General features: G+C 37.8%; 2 protein-coding genes across 4 annotated transcripts; one reads left to right on the forward strand and one right to left on the reverse strand.

Moving 5' to 3' along the window:
- Positions 1 to 246: 246 nt before the first annotated feature.
- f9b (coagulation factor IXb) lies at positions 247 to 4,865 on the forward strand. Its single transcript, XM_043250134.1, has 8 exons — positions 247 to 404; positions 881 to 1,050; positions 1,127 to 1,151; positions 1,313 to 1,426; positions 1,902 to 2,036; positions 2,209 to 2,510; positions 2,713 to 2,836; positions 4,145 to 4,865. Exons 1-8 carry the CDS (start codon positions 338 to 340, stop codon positions 4,708 to 4,710), a joined length of 1,503 nt encoding a protein of 500 aa, XP_043106069.1. The 5' UTR covers positions 247 to 337; the 3' UTR covers positions 4,711 to 4,865.
- LOC122352632 (proto-oncogene DBL) lies at positions 4,781 to 18,275 on the reverse strand. Of its 3 annotated transcripts, XM_043250131.1 has the most exons (27): positions 17,844 to 18,275; positions 16,788 to 16,907; positions 16,012 to 16,128; positions 15,543 to 15,692; positions 15,235 to 15,359; positions 14,824 to 14,938; positions 13,993 to 14,112; positions 13,655 to 13,846; positions 13,376 to 13,567; positions 12,371 to 12,542; positions 12,205 to 12,293; positions 12,022 to 12,107; positions 11,785 to 11,851; positions 11,326 to 11,441; positions 11,187 to 11,256; positions 10,907 to 10,999; positions 10,663 to 10,755; positions 10,440 to 10,565; positions 9,867 to 10,088; positions 9,421 to 9,513; positions 9,059 to 9,137; positions 8,886 to 8,937; positions 8,057 to 8,253; positions 7,729 to 7,835; positions 7,511 to 7,623; positions 6,649 to 6,763; positions 4,781 to 6,499 (listed from the first exon to the last, which is right to left on the reverse strand). In XM_043250131.1, exons 1-27 carry the CDS (start codon positions 17,892 to 17,894, stop codon positions 6,485 to 6,487), a joined length of 3,087 nt encoding a protein of 1,028 aa, XP_043106066.1. In that variant the 5' UTR covers positions 17,895 to 18,275; the 3' UTR covers positions 4,781 to 6,484. The 3 variants fall into 3 exon arrangements, with proteins under 3 accessions (XP_043106066.1, XP_043106067.1, XP_043106065.1); XM_043250132.1 differs by having other exon boundaries at positions 4,781 to 6,763; positions 8,057 to 8,169; positions 17,844 to 18,273; XM_043250130.1 differs by having other exon boundaries at positions 4,781 to 6,763; positions 17,844 to 18,272.
- Between the last annotated feature and the right edge of the window lie 1,229 nt (positions 18,276 to 19,504).

Genomic DNA, 19,504 nt, shown 5'->3' on the forward strand with positions numbered 1-19,504 from the left:
TTGTGTAATCCACATACATATACATACTTATGTGTTACGGAGTCATTAAATGCACTATTTATACATTGTGCTGTTTTCTCATGAAAATCACGCATTAAATGAAATAAAATGATCGCATCAGCTATGAAATAAAACAAGCGCATCAGCTATGACAAATGCAGTAAAAATGCAGGTCAAAGACCCACATACACCGCAGGTGCAGGCAAAAACACCCACCCAATGAGATATCTGTTTGCATGGAGTGCAAACACGTATGTCCTGAACTTTGGAGTGGAACATGAAGGTATTTAGTCTGTTGGGAAAGATTTCTGCCTGAAGGGAAATAATCAAAGAGAAAATGGTGAAGATTTATCCCATTATTTTAATGTGCAGTTTGCTGCTAGAAACCTGGCTTTCTTCTGAAGGTAAGTTAACATTCATCTGTCTTAACCAGTCTTAATCTAGTTCATGTATGTTCCTGAAAATCATTGTTTTTGCCGCACACTTATTGGTAAAAATTCTCAGTTTGAGCTGGCCAGTGTAAAATATTGTAATGGTCAAAGGCTTCTGAACATGCAGTCCTCTGAAATGAGAAAACAGACTAATTACTGTAGTGTTAGACAGAGAGAAACTGGTTAACACAAGAAGACTTTCCATGTTTTGTGCTGTGTGAAAATGTAAAGGAAATCAAAATCAAACATCATATTGTTCTTATCACGGTGGAACTGAAAAAATGTAAGTCTTTACCTCAGACTTCAATAGCTGTTCAACATAAAAAGCCTTTCAAAGCTAAACCCTTTTCCTTGCCAAATCTTCAATGCTTGTCAGACTACATTACCTGTGTCCTAGAAACAGACCTTGGCCTTTGTGATTTTTCAGCATGTCTTTTTTGTGCATGTAGCTTCAGTGTTTCTGCGGAGGGATCTGGCAGGGTCTCTTCTGAAGAGACAGAAACGCTATAACACAGGTAGACTTGAGGAGATGATGAAGGATAATTTGGAGAGAGAATGTTACGAAGAACGCTGCAATCTAGAGGAGGCCAGAGAGGTTTTTGAAGACCAGGAGCAAACTGTGAGTAGTATAAGCACGTTTATCCCATAAAAATGTTTTTTAGAACTCTGGTAAAACTTTCCAACCTCTGTTTCAGATGAAATTCTGGATCACATATATGGGTGAGCATACATATTCTTTCTCATACCTCTATCATATAGAAGACGGATTATAAATATTTCTGTATCTGTTTGTACATTATTGACCTTTCTAATTTGTGCATTAAGTACCTTACGTTAACATTACAGGAAATATTCATAATACCATGATTATGGTTTTTCAGATGGAGACCAGTGTCAGTCATCTCCTTGTCAAAATGGAGGAAAGTGTGAGGATGGTATGAACACATACACCTGCTGGTGTCCAGTGCGCTTTAGTGGGAAGAACTGTGAGTTGGGTAAGATCCACAATCTTCACATTAACTTTTAAAAGTGAAACATTAAAATATATTGTATCATTAAAATATCGAACAAATGTTTTAATATTATATCATCTTGTTCATTATTTGTTTAAACATATATACCAAAATGTGTAGTTTTTAGTCTTATTTAATTTCCTATTAATTTTCCTATTTTATGTTTATTCTGAAATGAATATTTCTAAAGCTGGAGCTTATGAAGTTTAAAGAGCCACACATAAACGTATATATTTAGACGCAGATCATAAAAAGATCATTAAATAATTATAAATATCATAATTTTATACCAAATAAATAATGTACCAGTCTTTTATTTATCTATTTTCTTTATGTGTCCAAATATTTCTGCATTAGTACTCTGTCAAAAAGAAATTCTTAACCTTGTGTGCTTTGTGACTCTCCTAAAGTCCTCTGCTAAAACCTTATTTCGTTTTCATGGATTGCTCTGGAGCAGAAATGGCAAAACAGTGTAATGTAAATAATGGAGGCTGCATGCACTTCTGCGTTGTGGATAAAATTTACGGAGCAGTGTGTGACTGTGCCGAGGGTTACAGACTGGCTCTTGATGGCAAGACTTGTGAACCTACAGGTAATATAATCCTTTTCTCACTTATTACATGCCATTTATCTGCATTAAGCCAGAACATTTATTGTTTTTCAAACTCATAGCTCAAAGCTTATGTTCTTATGTTGTGCAGTATGACTTTTCATCCTATGCAGTAGGATATTTTGAACACACACTGTTTTCATTTATGTTTTAGGGCAGTACCCATGTGGACGTCTTGGAGTGAATATTGTTGAAACTCTTAACTCAAGGACTCTTATCGCTGCTGGGAATGGAAATCAAAGTCACTCCCTCAATCACATCAATGCAACAGAATACAATACAACAGAGTCCAGTCTTACAGGTCCTCCTAATGTGAACGGGACTAGCACACCTCAACCTACACTGAAAAACATCACCTCAATCTTTCCCACTCAGCCCACCATCAAAAATGCAACAAACACTAAACATCGTATTGTAGGAGGAAGCGAGGCAACACCAGGGGAGATTCCATGGCAGGTAGGTGAAGTGATGAATTTTGGGTCCAAATAAAACATTCATAAAATTCCTCCTCAACTTATGAAGCAAGACTGGTATAATCTTCTCTAGTTTGTGTTGAAAAATCCACAGAACCTTGTAAAAAGGACATTACAACATAAACCTTATTAATATCACAACTCTTGAGGGAAATTTAGACTGTTTTTTGTTGTCCTGTTGGCAGGTGGTTTTTATTGAAAAGGTGAACAAGATTGCATTTTGTGGCGGATCTCTGCTCAGTGAAGTATGGGTGATTACAGCTGCCCACTGTGTTGAAGGAAAGTTGGGAGCTTTCTTCATCAGAGTGGGTGAGAAACCAGCTACACTGCCACGTGGCTGTTATTGCTTTTTATATTAATAAAAAAGCTAACACTTCATATCATATGAAGTGATTTAAAATTTTACTTTCTTGTTGGAATGTTGCATGCTGTTAGTGCATAGTTAAGATTCCTATAGTTGCAAAGAATAAAGTCTCAAATCCAAAGAGATATTTTCTATAAACGTTATGATTTTCCACATTTCTAAAATGGCTTGTTTAAAATCGCCTCTAATTTTCTACGTCACAGAGTGGGTTTATTTTCATAGCACAGTCCAAATGTTTACGCAAAGAAAAAAGACGGAACTATTATTCTGGCTGTAGTGTTGCTGCCAGCGCCATGTTCAGAAGACGCTTCATTGTGATGTTTCATTGTGAAAATGAAATAATTTATTTTTTATTGCCCAAAAGAAGACATAACTAGAAATCAGTGGTTAAGTTTATATTTACAACACTGTTCCAGAACAGTTCAGCAATAATTCGAGTTTGTTCAGCGCATTTACGGAGGACTGATTCCTAAAACCTAGAGAGTAGCCTATGCTGGCTGTACACAGAGGCTGTAGTGGAGCAATTCTAACTTTGCAAGGACAGTCTGGCGCTTCTGACTCACAACTTTTAAGTGAGTTTTCTTATTAAAAGAATGTGCTACTAAATGCCAGTTTTAAGCAGTAGTAGTGCTTGTTGTTTGTTGTTTCTCCAATCACAAATGCAGACAGGCATGGTGCAACTAAACATGTGAAAAAACAGTGCTAAGTCATTATAATCTGTAATTGTGTCCCCACTGGATGCAACACATGCCTCATTTGTAATGGCTTTCATTGTTTTTGTGTCATAGCGCTGGGACAAAGCATCACGTTATGGATAGCTGACCAATCAGGGCACGCATCGCTTTTTTAAAATGATGAGCTTTGTACAAATTGTCCCGTTTTCAAATCAATAGTGTACAGTATGTGGAAAATAATGTTTTAAACACATTTCATTACACCAAATAAATAAACATTTTTTTCTTGTTAGCAACATCATATGACCCCTTTAACTATTAAATACAACTTTTCCGTCAATAAATTCTTAATTTGTTGCTTATTAATAGCAAGGTAGTTATGTATTGGATAGGATTAGGGATGTAGAATACGGTCATGTAGAATATGGCATTAATATGTGCTTAATTAGCACTAATAAATGGCTAATATTCTAGAAATATGCATGCTAATAAGCAACTAATAGGTGTAACTGTAAAATAAGCATGTGATGTGATGTTTGTAATACATGAGTTGCTATATTTCTGTTGCTATATTTCTAGGGGAACATGATGTGTCAAGGAATGAGGGAAGAGAGAGTGACCACGGCATAGCAGAATACCATATCCACCCACGTTACAACTCTCAACAGAGTCTTTACAATCATGACATCGCACTGTTGAAGCTCAAGGTCCCCGTGAAATTCTCTGACTACGCCCTGCCCATCTGTCTGGGCTCTAAAGACTTCACAGAGGACTTGCTCAGGAATGCAGAAAACTCCCTAGTGAGTGGCTGGGGGAGGCTACGGTACGGGGGCATAGAATCTAAAACACTTCAGAAAGTAGAGCTCCCCTACGTCGACCGCACCGAGTGCAAAGGCAGCAGCACAGACACCATTTCTCGCTTCATGTTCTGTGCTGGTTACAGTACGGTACGCAAGGATTCGTGTCAGGGGGACAGTGGAGGACCCCATGCCACCCACTATCACAACACGTGGTTCCTCACAGGTATTGTCAGCTGGGGCGAGGAGTGTGCGAAGGAGGGAAAGTATGGCATCTACACCCGTATCTCCAGATATATGTACTGGATAAGTAACGTTACTGCCATCAAAACAGGCCATATGATCTAGTGATCTACCGTGTTGGAATTAGAAAAGGGTATAAAAGTACACATCAGAATGAATTCAAGCTCACAGACAGTTTTGTACAGATGATGTTTACTAGTCATCATTCAACAGACACACTGTAACAATCAAGAAAAAATATAGTTTTCCATCTTACACTTTGTGCTTGTACATCTAGTGAAATTATTTTCATACACGATATACCACAAAGCATTGTGAGGTCACTTTCATCATAGTAACTCTGTACATATTATACACTTGAAGTGTATGGCTTTAAGAAGTGTACTTCATAGTGAAGTACACATCAAACCCATTCAGTCCACATCCACTTTTCTTCTCCCTTGTCAAGCCCTCTTTTAAATTAATGGCATGCAAATGTACACTACTTTTCAAAAGTTTGGGGTTGTTTTTAAAACAGTTTTACAATGTAATTTATTCTTGTGATGCCGAAGCTGAATTTTTAAGAGTCATTACTCCAGTTTACAGTTTCACATGTTTTTAGGGAAATCATGCTTAATTGGTCTCAGGAAACATTTCCTATTATTATCAGTGCTGACAACCGCTGCTAAATATGGTGTTTTGTAGAAATCAGTATAATGCATAATTTCTGGTTAAAAGTATTAATTTCTTTAAAAAAAAATCGTAGTAAAAATCTTACTGACCCCAAACTTTTAAACTGTACTGTATTTATTCATTGCCGTTTTTAATGAGCTTAGCTAATGTAAATTTACTTCAATGGTTCCTACAGCGGTTAACAAAAGTTAAATACACATTGTGATTGCAGGAAGTGTAACGCAAAAAAGTTTACAGTGGACTTCATATGGTGGAGGATTAAAACAAAATGAATTGTGCAGTTATTACAGTAAACCCATATAAAAACACTTTGTTAACTAAGAAAATTTGCTAAGTAGTCCAGAACAGCCATATTTGAACTGACGTAAAGTGAATATGAATATAAACTTGGATCATCTGAAGGTGAGCAGTATGTTTTTATGCATAACTGTAAAGCAGTAAAGCAGTCACGTTGCTGACCAGTGATTTGTAAATCTTTCACATCACATATTCTCTGAAATAATATTTCTTTTACATTGTTCTCTGAAATATTTCTTGGAGAAATACTTATGCCAAAGTAAAGTCAGAGTAATAAAAAAAAGAGGAATTAGTGTTAATCTGGAAGTTTTAGGTATGGAATGTTAGGTTTTTGGCACATAAACTAGATACTACTGTTCAGTTTATCTTTCTTTCATTGTAGCACTGGTATGTAAGACTTAAAATGGCTTTTTAAAACAAGTGTCCAACCGCTATACCTATCAAAGGAGAGAATAGTCTGCTATTCTCTCAGGCCAGTTTATATCCCATGCCATAAACCTTCCTGTTTTAATATATACTAAAATACTGCGCTAACTACACAAATACATGGTTTATATCATGTTATGGCACAGCATGGTGATGGTACTTTCCAGGGATGAAGTGGATCAGTGTAAAGTGCTTTGCAAAGCTCCTTTTATTTCCAGATTGTATTGTTGTAGGTGTGGTCATTGGCTCATTCGAGGAGATGTCTTTAAATCCAGCATAATCCAAAATCCCCACTGATGGCAGATGGAAACTTTCTCTCAACTAGGCAGCTCTGTTTTCCTGACTTGGTGTTTGTTTGTGTGCTTCAGGTTGGCGTGACTGGACTGGGTCCTGAATGACAGTAATGGCCTTTAGGGTTGTCACATGGTGTGAGCTTTGTGTACATGTGGTTTATGTACTTAGGTGTTGCTTGGCTTCCTGTTGTTTATATTTCCCGTACCTATGAAACAACAGCGGACTGCTTTAGAGAAAGAAAAGCTTCAGTTGCGGGATATTACTGTGTGTGTTCAGATCTGACAAAACTAACAATCAGTTTGTCTCTTTAAAATAAAATTTTAGAATATAGTATTCTTATGAAATTTCGCTCACCATAAGCCCCCCTCCTGATTTAATGGAGGGACTTCTGCCTGCATCTCCCAGCATTCTCAGCAGTGTATCAACAGGAAGTTTTCCTTCACCTCCACGAGTCAAATTCTTAACGTGCCTGTGAGGATTATAGCGTAACACTGATCATTAATGTGAAAATTACAGTGATTCTTGTTGCGTAACGATATACTGTATATGAATATATTTTATATTATATATAAATATATCAACAGCATTATTTTAAGCATATGCATGTGTTTGTATTTATGTATAAATATACACAGTACACACACACACATTTTATGTAAATATGTTTTATTTTATTTTATTAATAACAATTAATCATTTGCTAGCACTAATATAAATATACATATACATAGAAAGAGAGGATACTTTTATTTATATTTTTTAAAAGAAGTTTCTAATGCTCACAGAGGCTGCATTTATTTGATAAAAAAATACTGTACTGAAATATTGTAAAATATTATTTCAATATTAAATAACTGCTTTCTATTTTAATACATTTTAAATGTAATTTATTCCTGTGATAGCAAAGCTGGATTTTCAGCATCCATTACTCCAGTTTTCAGCTTCACATGATTCTTCAGAAATCATTCTAATATGCTGACTTACACTTTATTTACACTGTTTGATATATTTAATCTGCAATTCAAATGAATGAATTTAGTTTAGGGTTTTGTTTTAAATTTATTTTTAAATATTTGCCATTTTCAATATCAGTTATGATACAAATAGTTATTAACCATCTTATCGATGTCAGACAGAATTTTACACTTGTAGCATGTCTTATATTTATTTTTTGACGAATAGACAGTTCCATTTTTTTAAACAGAAAATAACTCACCAAAGACCCATGGCGCTCTCCTGCAACACGTGAATGACATCACCACATTTGATGATTACATCATCCTTGCCACATTTCAAATGGTCCACCATTGCTCTATACCTTCCAGGAACCTAAAAGACAACAAATAAGCATAGTACAAGGTCAAAACCATCATATTGATAAAGTTTCCCTCAAATAACTGGGAACTTGAGCGATATCTAAAGGTCTGAGCTCACCAGCAGCACATCATCTTCTTCGTCAGAGTCTGAGATGTTTGAAAGGTCAGTGGTCCAGTCCTCCAGACCCTCACAGATATCCACTGAGTGAGATGTCCCTGGCCAGCCTGCAACCCACAACCAGCCCAACCATAATGACAGTCTCCCTGAATGGGTCGTAAATTTTTCATGCATTCATGCAATTTCATGCAAATAAATGTGCTACAATTTACATATTACATATTTAAAATCCCATTTCAAAAACCTATTATGCTCGATAGCGAACTAAATGTTCCTTCTCCTATCAACTAGACTAAACGCCGGTGTAAATGCATGGATCCTGACTCACTGCGGCGGTTGTGGTGCCGAGGACGGGGAGAAACGATGACCGGGTCTGTCAGAACCGGACTCACTCGGCCTGAATCGGCCTCCTCCGAGCTGACGGACGCCCCCTGGAGCTTGCTGTGAGGAAGGACATCAAAACAACCTGAGCAGCCAGTGATCTGTGTGGATGTCCAGGGCATGCATACGGACATATGCCTCACACTGACCCAACGACCGATGAACCGAGGAACCCACGAACGGAAACAAGGGCGTCAAAGGAACACAAGGCAAAAACACAACAACATCCATCAAACGTCATAACAAACAGGATAATCTGAAACCGGACTGCGCTCAATAGAAAGCAATGGCAAATAAGCTCAATATTAATGATGCGAGTGTCATTTTCAGGCAGTAAATTGAATTTCACTGAAGCAAAAAACATTAACGTGACATTGACCGCAATCCTGTTCCACTGAACGACAACATTCATAGAAATTGTTTTTAAAAAAAAACCAAATATAAAGTACTATATTCTGCAAATGACTTCCCAAATTGAACTATAAATTTCATTGTTATACATTTATAAACTTGTATTTGAAAAAAGGTTAACACTATTTATTAGACAGTCATTGCATATAGCATTTTATGTTTGATTCTCCAAAGCTGTTTCAGAAATGACAAAAATGTGTGCTTCAAAAATGTTTTCATGCCAGAATGATACTGATTAGTACTATATCCATCATGCAGATGGCCTCAAAGACACTCTTCCAAAAATTCTGTCTTTGTTTAGATCCTTCAATAAGCAAGTATGAATACTGACTTAAACATTTTACATCCATAAAAGTACGGATCACCTGTAGGCCAAGGGTGGAGATAATGGCTGCTCACCGTCCTGGTGAGCATTACCTAAGAAAAGTGAAACAGAGTTTGACACACTGAACATGACTGATTTAATTAAGACATACCAGTTCCTAGTATAAAACATTCAACGCAAATGTTAACAGAAATGGAAATGCAGTGTGGGAACCTTTGTCAGGCTTTTGCTGATTGTTGAGGATTTTTCGAATCTCAGTGAGCCATGCAATCTTCACATCTACAGTTGAAGCCTGCAAAATAAAACAATTGAAAAATACAAAAACTTTCTATTTTAAATATATATATTACACATATGTTCCTCTGAAGTGTTTTTTTAACCACTCATTTTTAGTTTTGCAAACAAACTGGCATTTTATGTTCGGGACTTGACATTAACTTTCACTGTGAAAATTTTTTGATATATCTCCATCAACGAGGAGGTACTGAGGAGGCGTTATTAAGTGATGACAGAGGCACTTGTATCTTTTTATCTGCTGCACACCGTAGAGTTTTAACCTTGATAAAATGACTCACCTGAACAACATACACCTCCTCTTTTCCGTTATACCAGATTTCAAACTTCTTTACGTCCCCTTTGACGTTTTCTGTGATACCAACAGCACTCATCTGCAAATGAAACAGAGGGGTCAAAGATCTCCTTTGAAAATTCAGTAATGCAGCATTTTAATAAGCTTGTGGGTTTTTTTACCGGCCAATGCAATTTGAGTTAATCCTAAAACCCCTTTCATAAAAACCTCCATCACTTTGAGCACACTTACAATAGAGCTGGAATAAACAAACAGGTGCTTAACTTCAGCATCTGTGCAACAAAAAAATGCTCAAAAATGGCTTAAGTGAATAAAACAGGTCAAGGTTTGCTGGTTGGCTACATGGTGGCAATTCTGCCTGCAAAAAGCATCTTTCTACTTTAGCGTTCATTCAAAAGTATTATTTAAACAGCAAATATGTCGATCTCTCACCATGAGGCAGTGTTTGAAGCTGTAAGAGGCTGTCCGATCATGTGCCTCTCCGCTCTCCTCTCTCTTCTTGCAGAAAAGCAGGGCTCTTTCGTGAAGGAACAGATGCCTTTGCATTGGTTTAAAGCGAGCCATGTCTTTCATGCGTGTTGGCCCTTTCCTATGGTTGATCCAGACGTTGAAAGACCCCTGCATAAGGACGCGGCCCAGATCACTCAGTTCGCCCTAGATACAAAAGACACAGAAAAGCCAACTGTCACTCACGATAATCATACAGCCATTAAAGGAGCAGTTCACCCAAAACGAACATGTGCTGGAAATGTCAGACCATCCAAATGTAGATGAGTTTGTTTATTCATCAGATCAGATTTATTGACCGGAAATGTGCATTATTGTGGATTCTTATTGGCTTTTTTTTGGCTTTTTGGCACCCATTTACTGCAGAGGACCCATTGGTGAGCAAGCGATGCTCAAATTCTCCAAAATAAAACAAGCTCATGTGCATCTGGGATGGCCTGAGCGTGAGAATGTTTCTTTAATATTCCTCCTCTATCCTTCCTCATTTCTTGGCCGCACCTCATAACCAGTGATGGCAATCTGATGCATGGAGTCATTGACGGACTTGAGGAGGTCCAGCATGGCATTTAGCGCCCCCTGCAGCTCAGATGAATACTGTGAGTTTGAGCTGTGTTTTAGCAGTTCCTAATTAAACAGATAGACAGCATTTTAGCGTAATAGCCATCCTTGGAGGAAAAAAAATCTATAGCAAGCATGGATTGGTTTTGTTACAGTTCAGTACCTTCAGAAGAAGCTGGTACTTGGTTAAACGTTGAACTGGTTTCAACAAATATGAATCCAGACCCAGTTTATGATCCAGCTTCTTTTTGCACTCCTACGTAAGAAAGTGGAAATAAATAAGCTTAAACTCTATATTCATCTATATTAAATGAATGTAAAATATTATGCCATTTATTATCTATCCATATAAATCTATCCATGTAAAATACGGTCGTGTGATATCAAAACAATACCCACAAAAATACCTGGATGAAGGATGAATCTGAACACTGCCTCCAGAGGGCATCGGAGCGAGGTTTGTTCTGGCAGTAGCGCTCGTAAACCTGAAAATTTTCTTTCTGCAAAAACATTTATTACAAGAGAACTCTCAAGTTAAGTGGTTCCAGATATACGGTTAATGCATTGATTTTCTATACTGTCACAACCAAATCTTCAGGACAACCGCAGAACAAATCTTACTTACCTTCTTACATAAGTTATGAATGTGAGTTTGCAGTCTAAAACATGTGACACAGAATAGCTCACCCGTTCCAGAAAGCGTGCTCCCACTCTTTCCGGGGTCTCTAAGCAGCTCTCAAGGTCCTGCAAGAATATCCTGCACAACAAAGACAGGATCAGCACGAATGCGTGTTTATATGTCCGTATGCGTGGGCATATTTCTCACCTGCTGTGGAATTTATAGATCTCCGGCAGATTTCCGAACAGCTCTTCTTTCTTGTTTCGCAGTACAGATGGCAGTATATTAGAGAGAGATGGGTTATCCATCTCTGTCCTGTAACCCTGTCACAACATCACAGAGCAGTCATTTTTTTATTAACACTACATTATGGCTCTAATTATACACTTTTCATGTCGTGTCTTCAATCACTGTGCCAAATTAGACCCGCCGCAGTTTGTTTTGTTTTTAATTTGGCAGTCTCCACCAATAGTTGTATAAAAAAAACCATCACATTAACAGCTCTGATTCACTGTGGCATTATAAACTACAGTGTGAAAGGAAAGATGCGATTTCAAAATGAGTGCATCCGAAGGTCATCTACAATATTATCACTGTGGGGCAAATGGGATGAGGGAAAACAAAACACAGACCAATTATTTCAAGTTCATTGGGTCAAGACATTACCAGTAAAACAGACAGCAGCTCATCCACATAGATTCTCTCCGTCTCAATCAGCTCCTTCATAACGTGGCTGCAGAAGCGAGGGATGCATGGGAAATAACAGAGGAGAGAGGGGGAGAAAGATATGAGGACAGAACGGGAAAGAGACTGGTGAGAGACAGACAAAGAGAGGAGGTTGAGAAGAAATTCATGATTCATGAACGTACATTTTTTTGGTCAAGATATTGCATAAATGCTTACCGTTTGTGCTGGTCGGGGTTCTCAACTCCCTCTGGGCTGTAAGACAGACAGCTGCGGTTCTCCTCGTAATCGTGCATGACCTCTATCTACAAGAACCGGAATACAGTTCCTAAAGCTGTCAGAAACGAGTAGATGAAGTGCGCTTTGCATGATTTTGAGATGAACAAGGGTGGTCAGGCAAACCTTTTTAGTGCTGGGACCTTTCCGTGAGGCCCTTTTACCAGGAAGTGCAAGATCAAAAGAAAACCTTAAACTGGAGTTCACGTCAAAACCTTTGAGAAAGACAGGAGACATTCAGACAGATGGAAACAGCGCGTCTGTCGTATGCGGTTGAAATGGATAAACATACTGTGTTTAGGAGAGAATCCAGGGGATTTGCAGCGTGGTGAGTTCTCGGGCCTTGGGGCGACTAGCTGGATGGGTCTGACCTGAATATCAGCCAGTTTCCTCAGACAGGCCTGTCTGCTCTGGATCATTCCCTGCACTGTTGATAGCTTCTCTGTGACAGCCTCTATCTGAGACTAACAAGAGAGGAACGGACTGAACTTAAAATAGACACTTGATTGATAGGGGAAGAGTAAGGACATACTGCCACGGGATTAATTGCAACTTTTTTATCTCAATTCTAGGATGAAAATTCAGATATAAACATGAAACTGCGTGAAAACAGTCAAAATTCTGAATTTATATCTCACAATTTTGTTCTCTGTTGCAGGACAAAAACAGAATTTCAAGAATTGTAAATGAAATATTCAGAAAGAAAAAGTCAGAATTTAGAGATGCAAACTCAGAACCGGAAGTAAAAAGAAATTGAGTTGTAAAATGCACTACTTTACCTTTTTACATTTTCTTATTTTTAATTCTGTGGCAGAAACAAAGTAAAACTTTGCCTGATGCCTTTCTACTCTAAGAAATAAAAAATAGAAGCAAATTAAATAGTCATTGACCAATTTAGATATTAAATTTAATGTGGAAGTTTAAATATTGTTTTCTTTTCATTTAATTTTCTTGCTGTCTGAGAGAAATGATACTGCAGTATATTAAAGGCATAGTTCGTCCAAAACTGACATTTCGGTCATCTTGTCTCACCCTCATTGTTCCCAATGATTTTCTTTATTGTACGAAACACTAAAAGAAGATATTATGAAGCACACTTAAATATCATAGTATATAAGGTCCAAAAGTATAAGACCATATTAACAAACTGGCTTGGTATCATTAAAGTAAAAAAATTTTATATACATGTTATTTTTAGTAATTGTTAGCAAGATATTCTAAAATGCCTTTTATTACTCACATTGTAATTCTAATAATATCTCAAATGGTATGTTTGTTCTCTATTCCATAACCGTACCTGCAGCTGTGGTGTGAGTATTGCCTCAAACTCCAGACTGAGAACGTCTGGGTTGGACCGCACCACTGAGGATGCCGTCTCCATCAGTCTCTCAATGTCCTGCAGGGCTGCCTGCGCCCCCTCTTTGGACTGAAACTTATCCAGCAGCTGGTTAGCCAGCAGATAGGCCCCCTCATCACACCAACGCACAGTCTGCCCATACACAGATATGCAGAGTCTGTATGTGCTTTGCATAATGTTGCATATATCACGTATTTCTTGCATTTGCATACTTATTACCTCCTCCAACCGCAACAACAGGTCTCGTATGCGCGTGAGAGACGCCCGCTTGGCCCGCAGAGCTGTAGTGAGGGTGTCAGAGTGATGCCTCAGTTCATTGCAGCGCTGAACTATTAGGGCAAGAGCGTAGTGATGACTCGCTGCCAGCTGGTGCCCATGCAGAATAATAATCTGAGCACGGCCCATTTCTTCCTGCAAGAATAACAGAGCGCTTTTGGCTTTTAATCAATGCATCGGTTAAAAGACTGGCCAAAAACATCTTAGCACCAATATTTGTGAAGGGCTCAAAAAGCCTGGTAAAGAGAAGGTCAATTGTTTTAATCTTCAACATATTAAACCTCTGCTGTGGTTTCCAGCATCTCGAGGTCTTTGAGCAGCTGCTCCGTCTGAGCCACTGTTGTCCCCACAGATGAGATGGCTTTCTCCTGTGCATTGAGTTTCTCCAGAATGGCTTCCATCTGTGCACAGGCCAAAACCAAATAATTATGCTCACTGATTAATTTAAAATCAATATTTTATAGCTCATTTATGTAAAAACAAATATTACAGCAGATGTGACTTAAAAAAAAGCTTTACATTTGTCCTTGTTTATATTAAATGCATATTAAGTACAGTGACAGTGATAGATACAGTGGAGTCATCAAAGGTGTAGGTAGTAATCAACAAAACACTTTAAAAACCTGCGATTTGTTTTATATTCTGTTCATTTACAAGTGCATATAGGTGGACTATATTTATGATGAGCCAATGAATCCTAGTGCTGCATATGGGACAGTGAAGCGTTTAAGGTCAAACTGATTCAGTACAATGACTCATGCTCTTCAATTCTACGCATGGCAGAGATGAGGACCCTTAAAAGACCAACTGATTCACGCTCAGTAATAGTATGAACTGATGAACACAAATTAATTTCTAATACTGTGAATGAAAATGTGGACCACTTTAGATGAGACAATTCAGTAGAATGACTCTGGCTTCCCAACGCTTTGGACTTTGTAGCGATATCCTAAATAAGAGCAAGAGAGTTGGGGCGTTTTTCCTTTTGCTGTATCTAACCTGTGCAAAGTAGCATAAAACAGCAATATTGTACTATATCACTAATCTTTTGGAAGCAGTGCTTTAATGGACAATCACTTATTTTAGTTTGTTACTCCAACACTGGTCTGTACCTCGTGGAAGCTCATCTCGTACTGGAGCAGTTGAAGGTATTGTTGGAGCTTGAGGTGGTGCTTCTCAAAAAAGCCATCAAAAGCCAGTTCCATGTCCCGTAACTGTGCCACGAGCCTGAAATAAACAAATGGAAAATGATGGGGCATTTCTCACACATAGAGTCTATCTAGAACATTATGTTGATAATGTAGCTAATTTATGGAAAAAGATGCATTGTGACCTAGTGGAAGTTAAATAGACATTAAACAAACCAGTACTGGGAGCTAAAATATAAAAGAAGTATAAATACCAGTATAATTAAAATAAGAATCGCGTAAATACTCCTTAGACGGTTATTCATCTACCAGAAAGAGCTGATGGCAATGATTTCTTTATTCTGCTGGTGAGTAATAGCCTAAGCCTATACGTACCTCTGCACTCTTTCTTTGTCTTGGCTGATATCCCTGTCTTCTGCTGCAGCACCTTCCACAGCTTTAGAGGCCTCGAGGTTTGAGAGAAGCTGACGTCCTTCCCTCATAACTGACCTAATGTTATCCTGCAATAGTTTTCAAACCACGTGTCTAATTCAAACATCACTAATACAGCTATTCATACATTTTTTTTACAGTATTACAGTAGTTTTTATTTGAGGAAAAACCTGTGCTGATAATAACAGAAAAATCACATAAGATGTCAGGCCCCAATTGTGAATAATAACACATAATAATCACTACCAGACCTTCATCTGCCTGTATTTCTCAGTGTGTGATGTGAGCAGGTACTCAATGCCGCTGGCTTCATCAGGCAGCTCGATCTCAGACAGCTCTGTGCCGAAGGTCTGCAGCAATTGAGCAATCTCCTTCACTGTCACTGCAAAACTCTCTATAGCCTGGAGGGGGCAGCACAGACAAAAAAATATGCATTACTCAGCATTTACTACAATTGTAGGTCAAAGCATCCTTATCTAAAATCAGATTTGCATAAATTTAGATTTGCAAATCCCAAATAACGAAAAGGACGTAAACGGATATCATTTAGTAAGTGATTCGTTTCTTTTAGCGTAATGAATGGGGAAGTACAAGATGCGATTTTGCGATTTAATTTCAATTTGTGAAGCATATAATGGCATTTTCTGTTGCAGTGTGCCAGTCTTCTTGTTTCCCTGCATGAAATCGATGTGGCACTACAGAGCACAACAGAATGCTTACTGTTTGCAGAACTATCCAGTCGCTATGGCATTCCTCCAGCGTGCCGCCAAACTCAGTGCTCAGTTGATTTTCATCAATGAAGCGAAGCAGGTCTGTCAGGGAGCTCAGCATTACCATCTGAATGAAGGTGGAAAAGAAGCAGGGAGTTAATAAAGCGTGGTATATTTAATGAAAATTGTGTTAAATACGATTAAGGGTCTATTTGTTAAGCAGGCTGACATTTTAAAAAGGTGAAATGGCCTTTTGAAGGAATAGTGCACCAACCGTTTAAATAGACTGAAAATGTACAAGATATAGATGAGTTTGTTTTAAAACAGGTTTGGAGAAATTAGCATTACATTGCTTTCTCACTATCAGATTATATTCAGTGAATGGGTGCCATCAGGGTGAGTTGATATAACAATAATCCATAAGTTATTTACTTTACTCCAGTTCATCAATGTCTTAAGTAAAATGCTGTATGTTTGGACTCTCATTCTGACGGCACCTATTCACTACAGATGATCCATCCTCCAAAACCCTCACAAAGAAACATTTTGAATGGAGTAAATTGTCAAAAGTTAATTTTTTTGGGTAAACTTTTAATAGCCTCACTGTGGATAAATAAAGACTGAAAGAAATAGATTTTATAGATTTTATTAAATGTTAAACCCCACATGAATGACTCAATTTTATACAGTTGGATGTTTGTTTTTCCTCTCAAGACATCAGTATGCATGTAATGACTATATCATATAGAAGTTATTGTTTTTGCACCACATCTCATCAGTTCTTACCGGCATCTTGAGAGCGAAGTCATCCTGACTAAAGCGGAAACCGAGGTCTGTTCCAGTGGTCTGCAGGTGGGTTTTGGGTCTCAGCACTAGAACTAAGTGCAGATGTCCAGGGAATGACATCTGAAGATGAGATATGACATTTGATATGGCCACATTCAACAAACATCCAGTCACATCAATAGGATGATTTAAAGAGCAATTATATTATAACAATTTAGTCAGAAATAGCAGGGCGGCCGCTTCTATATCATCCTCCTACTTCTAATGTGCTCACAGAGGTAGAAATCTAGGTCAGACACCCACCTATTTCCATAAATGCACATATTTAAATTGTAGTTAAGTAAACAGATGAAACATCAAAGACACAACCTGAAGTACAATTAAATAGTGTTTGTTTTTTTAGCTTTTAAAATACTAAAATGTGAAGCCAACACCTCTTGTAACACCTTTCTTGCTGACTCAAGCAGGGAATTCAATCTATCTAGCAACTACTATGCACTTTTTCAGACCCTTAAAGACAATCAATATCCATGGAAACCCAAAGCTGACTCTGTTTAACTGCTAATGCTGAGAAGTCAGTGTAAGCTGTCTATCTTCTCCCTTTTTGACTGACTTATGATCAGTAAACCTGAGAATCAGAGACATTCACATGTACTTTTGCTTTCATAATCAGTATCCCTGCATTTGAATTCATCACAGTTGTGCATTTGTGCAATGCCATCAGTAAAACACAGATGCACGGCCAAAAGAAAAATGTATTTTTATTAATATCGCGTTAGCCGTAATCCAAACGCGGAGCTGCAAGCGAAGTGGCCGCCTCTTTTAAAAACCCATCATCGCACATGCCTGCAATCAAATGTAAAACGCAGCACTGCTGATCGCGATAATTATCCCGGTCCTAACTAATACTTAACATCGCAAACGGGCGCGTTTATAGTCTTGTTCATAGTTTCTCATTAACCTAAAGCAAACAAGCCTCCCACCCGCCGCCCTGCATTAGCGTTCGTCAGTTCTGCAGCGCAAACCCGGTCCAAAACAGAGAAGAATCCATCTTACCGCAGCCCTCTGGATCCGGGGCAGTCCACTGAGCGGATTAGCCTCCGCCATTGTTTCTAATTTGCCCGTTTCGTAGGGACGTAGACCCACTTCTTAGCCTCACAACTTCCCTCCCTCCATGACTTTGTCTGCGGGACTGTGAGCAGCAGCAGCAGCAGCAGCAGCGAGCAGCGATCAGCCGCAGAGCGGATGCTGCAGTGCCGACGACACCTTGACCGCACTTATCTGCTCATTACTGTCACACCTATGATACATGGCACTCTCACGCAGAACGAAATATTGCTAAGAAACCATAGTTTTGTCTAATTTGCTCGAATCCGACCTGATTGGATTAAATTGCAAGCGTCACACTGTAGTGCGGGTCACGCGTTATAAAATCCAGCACCACGGACAGAGGTACAGACAGTTCTTCGGCCATAATATATCCCTTACCTCACTCGGACGCTAAACTCATAGTAATGTTTACACATGATCTGCCTGCGTATCGTTATATATCTTAGAAATATTATTATAAGGTAATGTCTGTTACATAATAAACATGTTATAAATATTTATCGAAATGCATAATAGAAATGGAATAAGTGGTTCATGTAAAACAGTTTTATAAATTACCTGTTGTTATATCACTTTTACTTTAAATTAAATATAATATGACTGAACCTCCCTGACATTATTACACACACACACACACACACACACACACACACACACACACACACACACATATCCAAACAAATTACATAATATATAAAATACATATTTACATAAATGTATAATAACAATAATATACATATATAATTTTATATAAAAGTTGATTTTATACTATTTGGTTAAAATCTACATTATGTAGCATGCATATGTGTGTATATATTACATAACTATTTGCTTATTAGCATTTATAGGCTTATTTGTGTGTTTGTGTGTGTCTGTCTGTCTGTGTGTGTGTGTGTGTGTGTGTGTGTGTGTGTGTGTGTGTGTGTGTATTCAGTAATAAACTCTAAGAAAATACTTATAGCTTTACTACTAGATTTTATACATTCTTTTCTAAGATCGTATCGCAAAGCATGCATATATTGCTAGTGATCACATATAACCACCATAAGGGTAAAGATGGTGAGATAAGTTTTAAATTTGATTTTAGATATTATACACTTTTTAAATGGAAGCAGCAATTAAAGTATGAATGTCTCTGATTTGTTTGATAAACATATAACTACACTAGACTAACATTAATTATAAATTAGAAAATGCTGCCAGTCAGTCAAATAAGGACCAGGCCTGTGAACTTTGATCTGGATGGTGCTCAGCACGTTCCTGGCTTGTTCCAGGGCTTTTATCGCCAGCCACGCTGATCAGGCTTTTTAATCTTTGTTGTAAACATTTACATTCAAAAAGATTTATTATGATATATATTACTTCCTATTGTTACTGTAAATATGCATATATAAGTCATGAATTTCATTTTATGCTCTTAGTAACAGATTTTTTTTTTAGACACAATTATTTGACTTTGTGATGTCAGAACAGGTAAAAGCCTGTAGGGGACACTAACTCTTCTTCAATCCATCCTTTAGGTATTATTTAGTGTATTTTTGTTTTAAATAAAGGACACTGGTAACATTTTTACAATTAATCAAATAAACTTTTTTTTTTAATTCAAG

Source organism: Puntigrus tetrazona, chromosome 10 (assembly GCF_018831695.1).
Source record: "Puntigrus tetrazona isolate hp1 chromosome 10, ASM1883169v1, whole genome shotgun sequence".
NCBI classification, from domain to species: domain Eukaryota; kingdom Metazoa; phylum Chordata; class Actinopteri; order Cypriniformes; family Cyprinidae; genus Puntigrus; species Puntigrus tetrazona.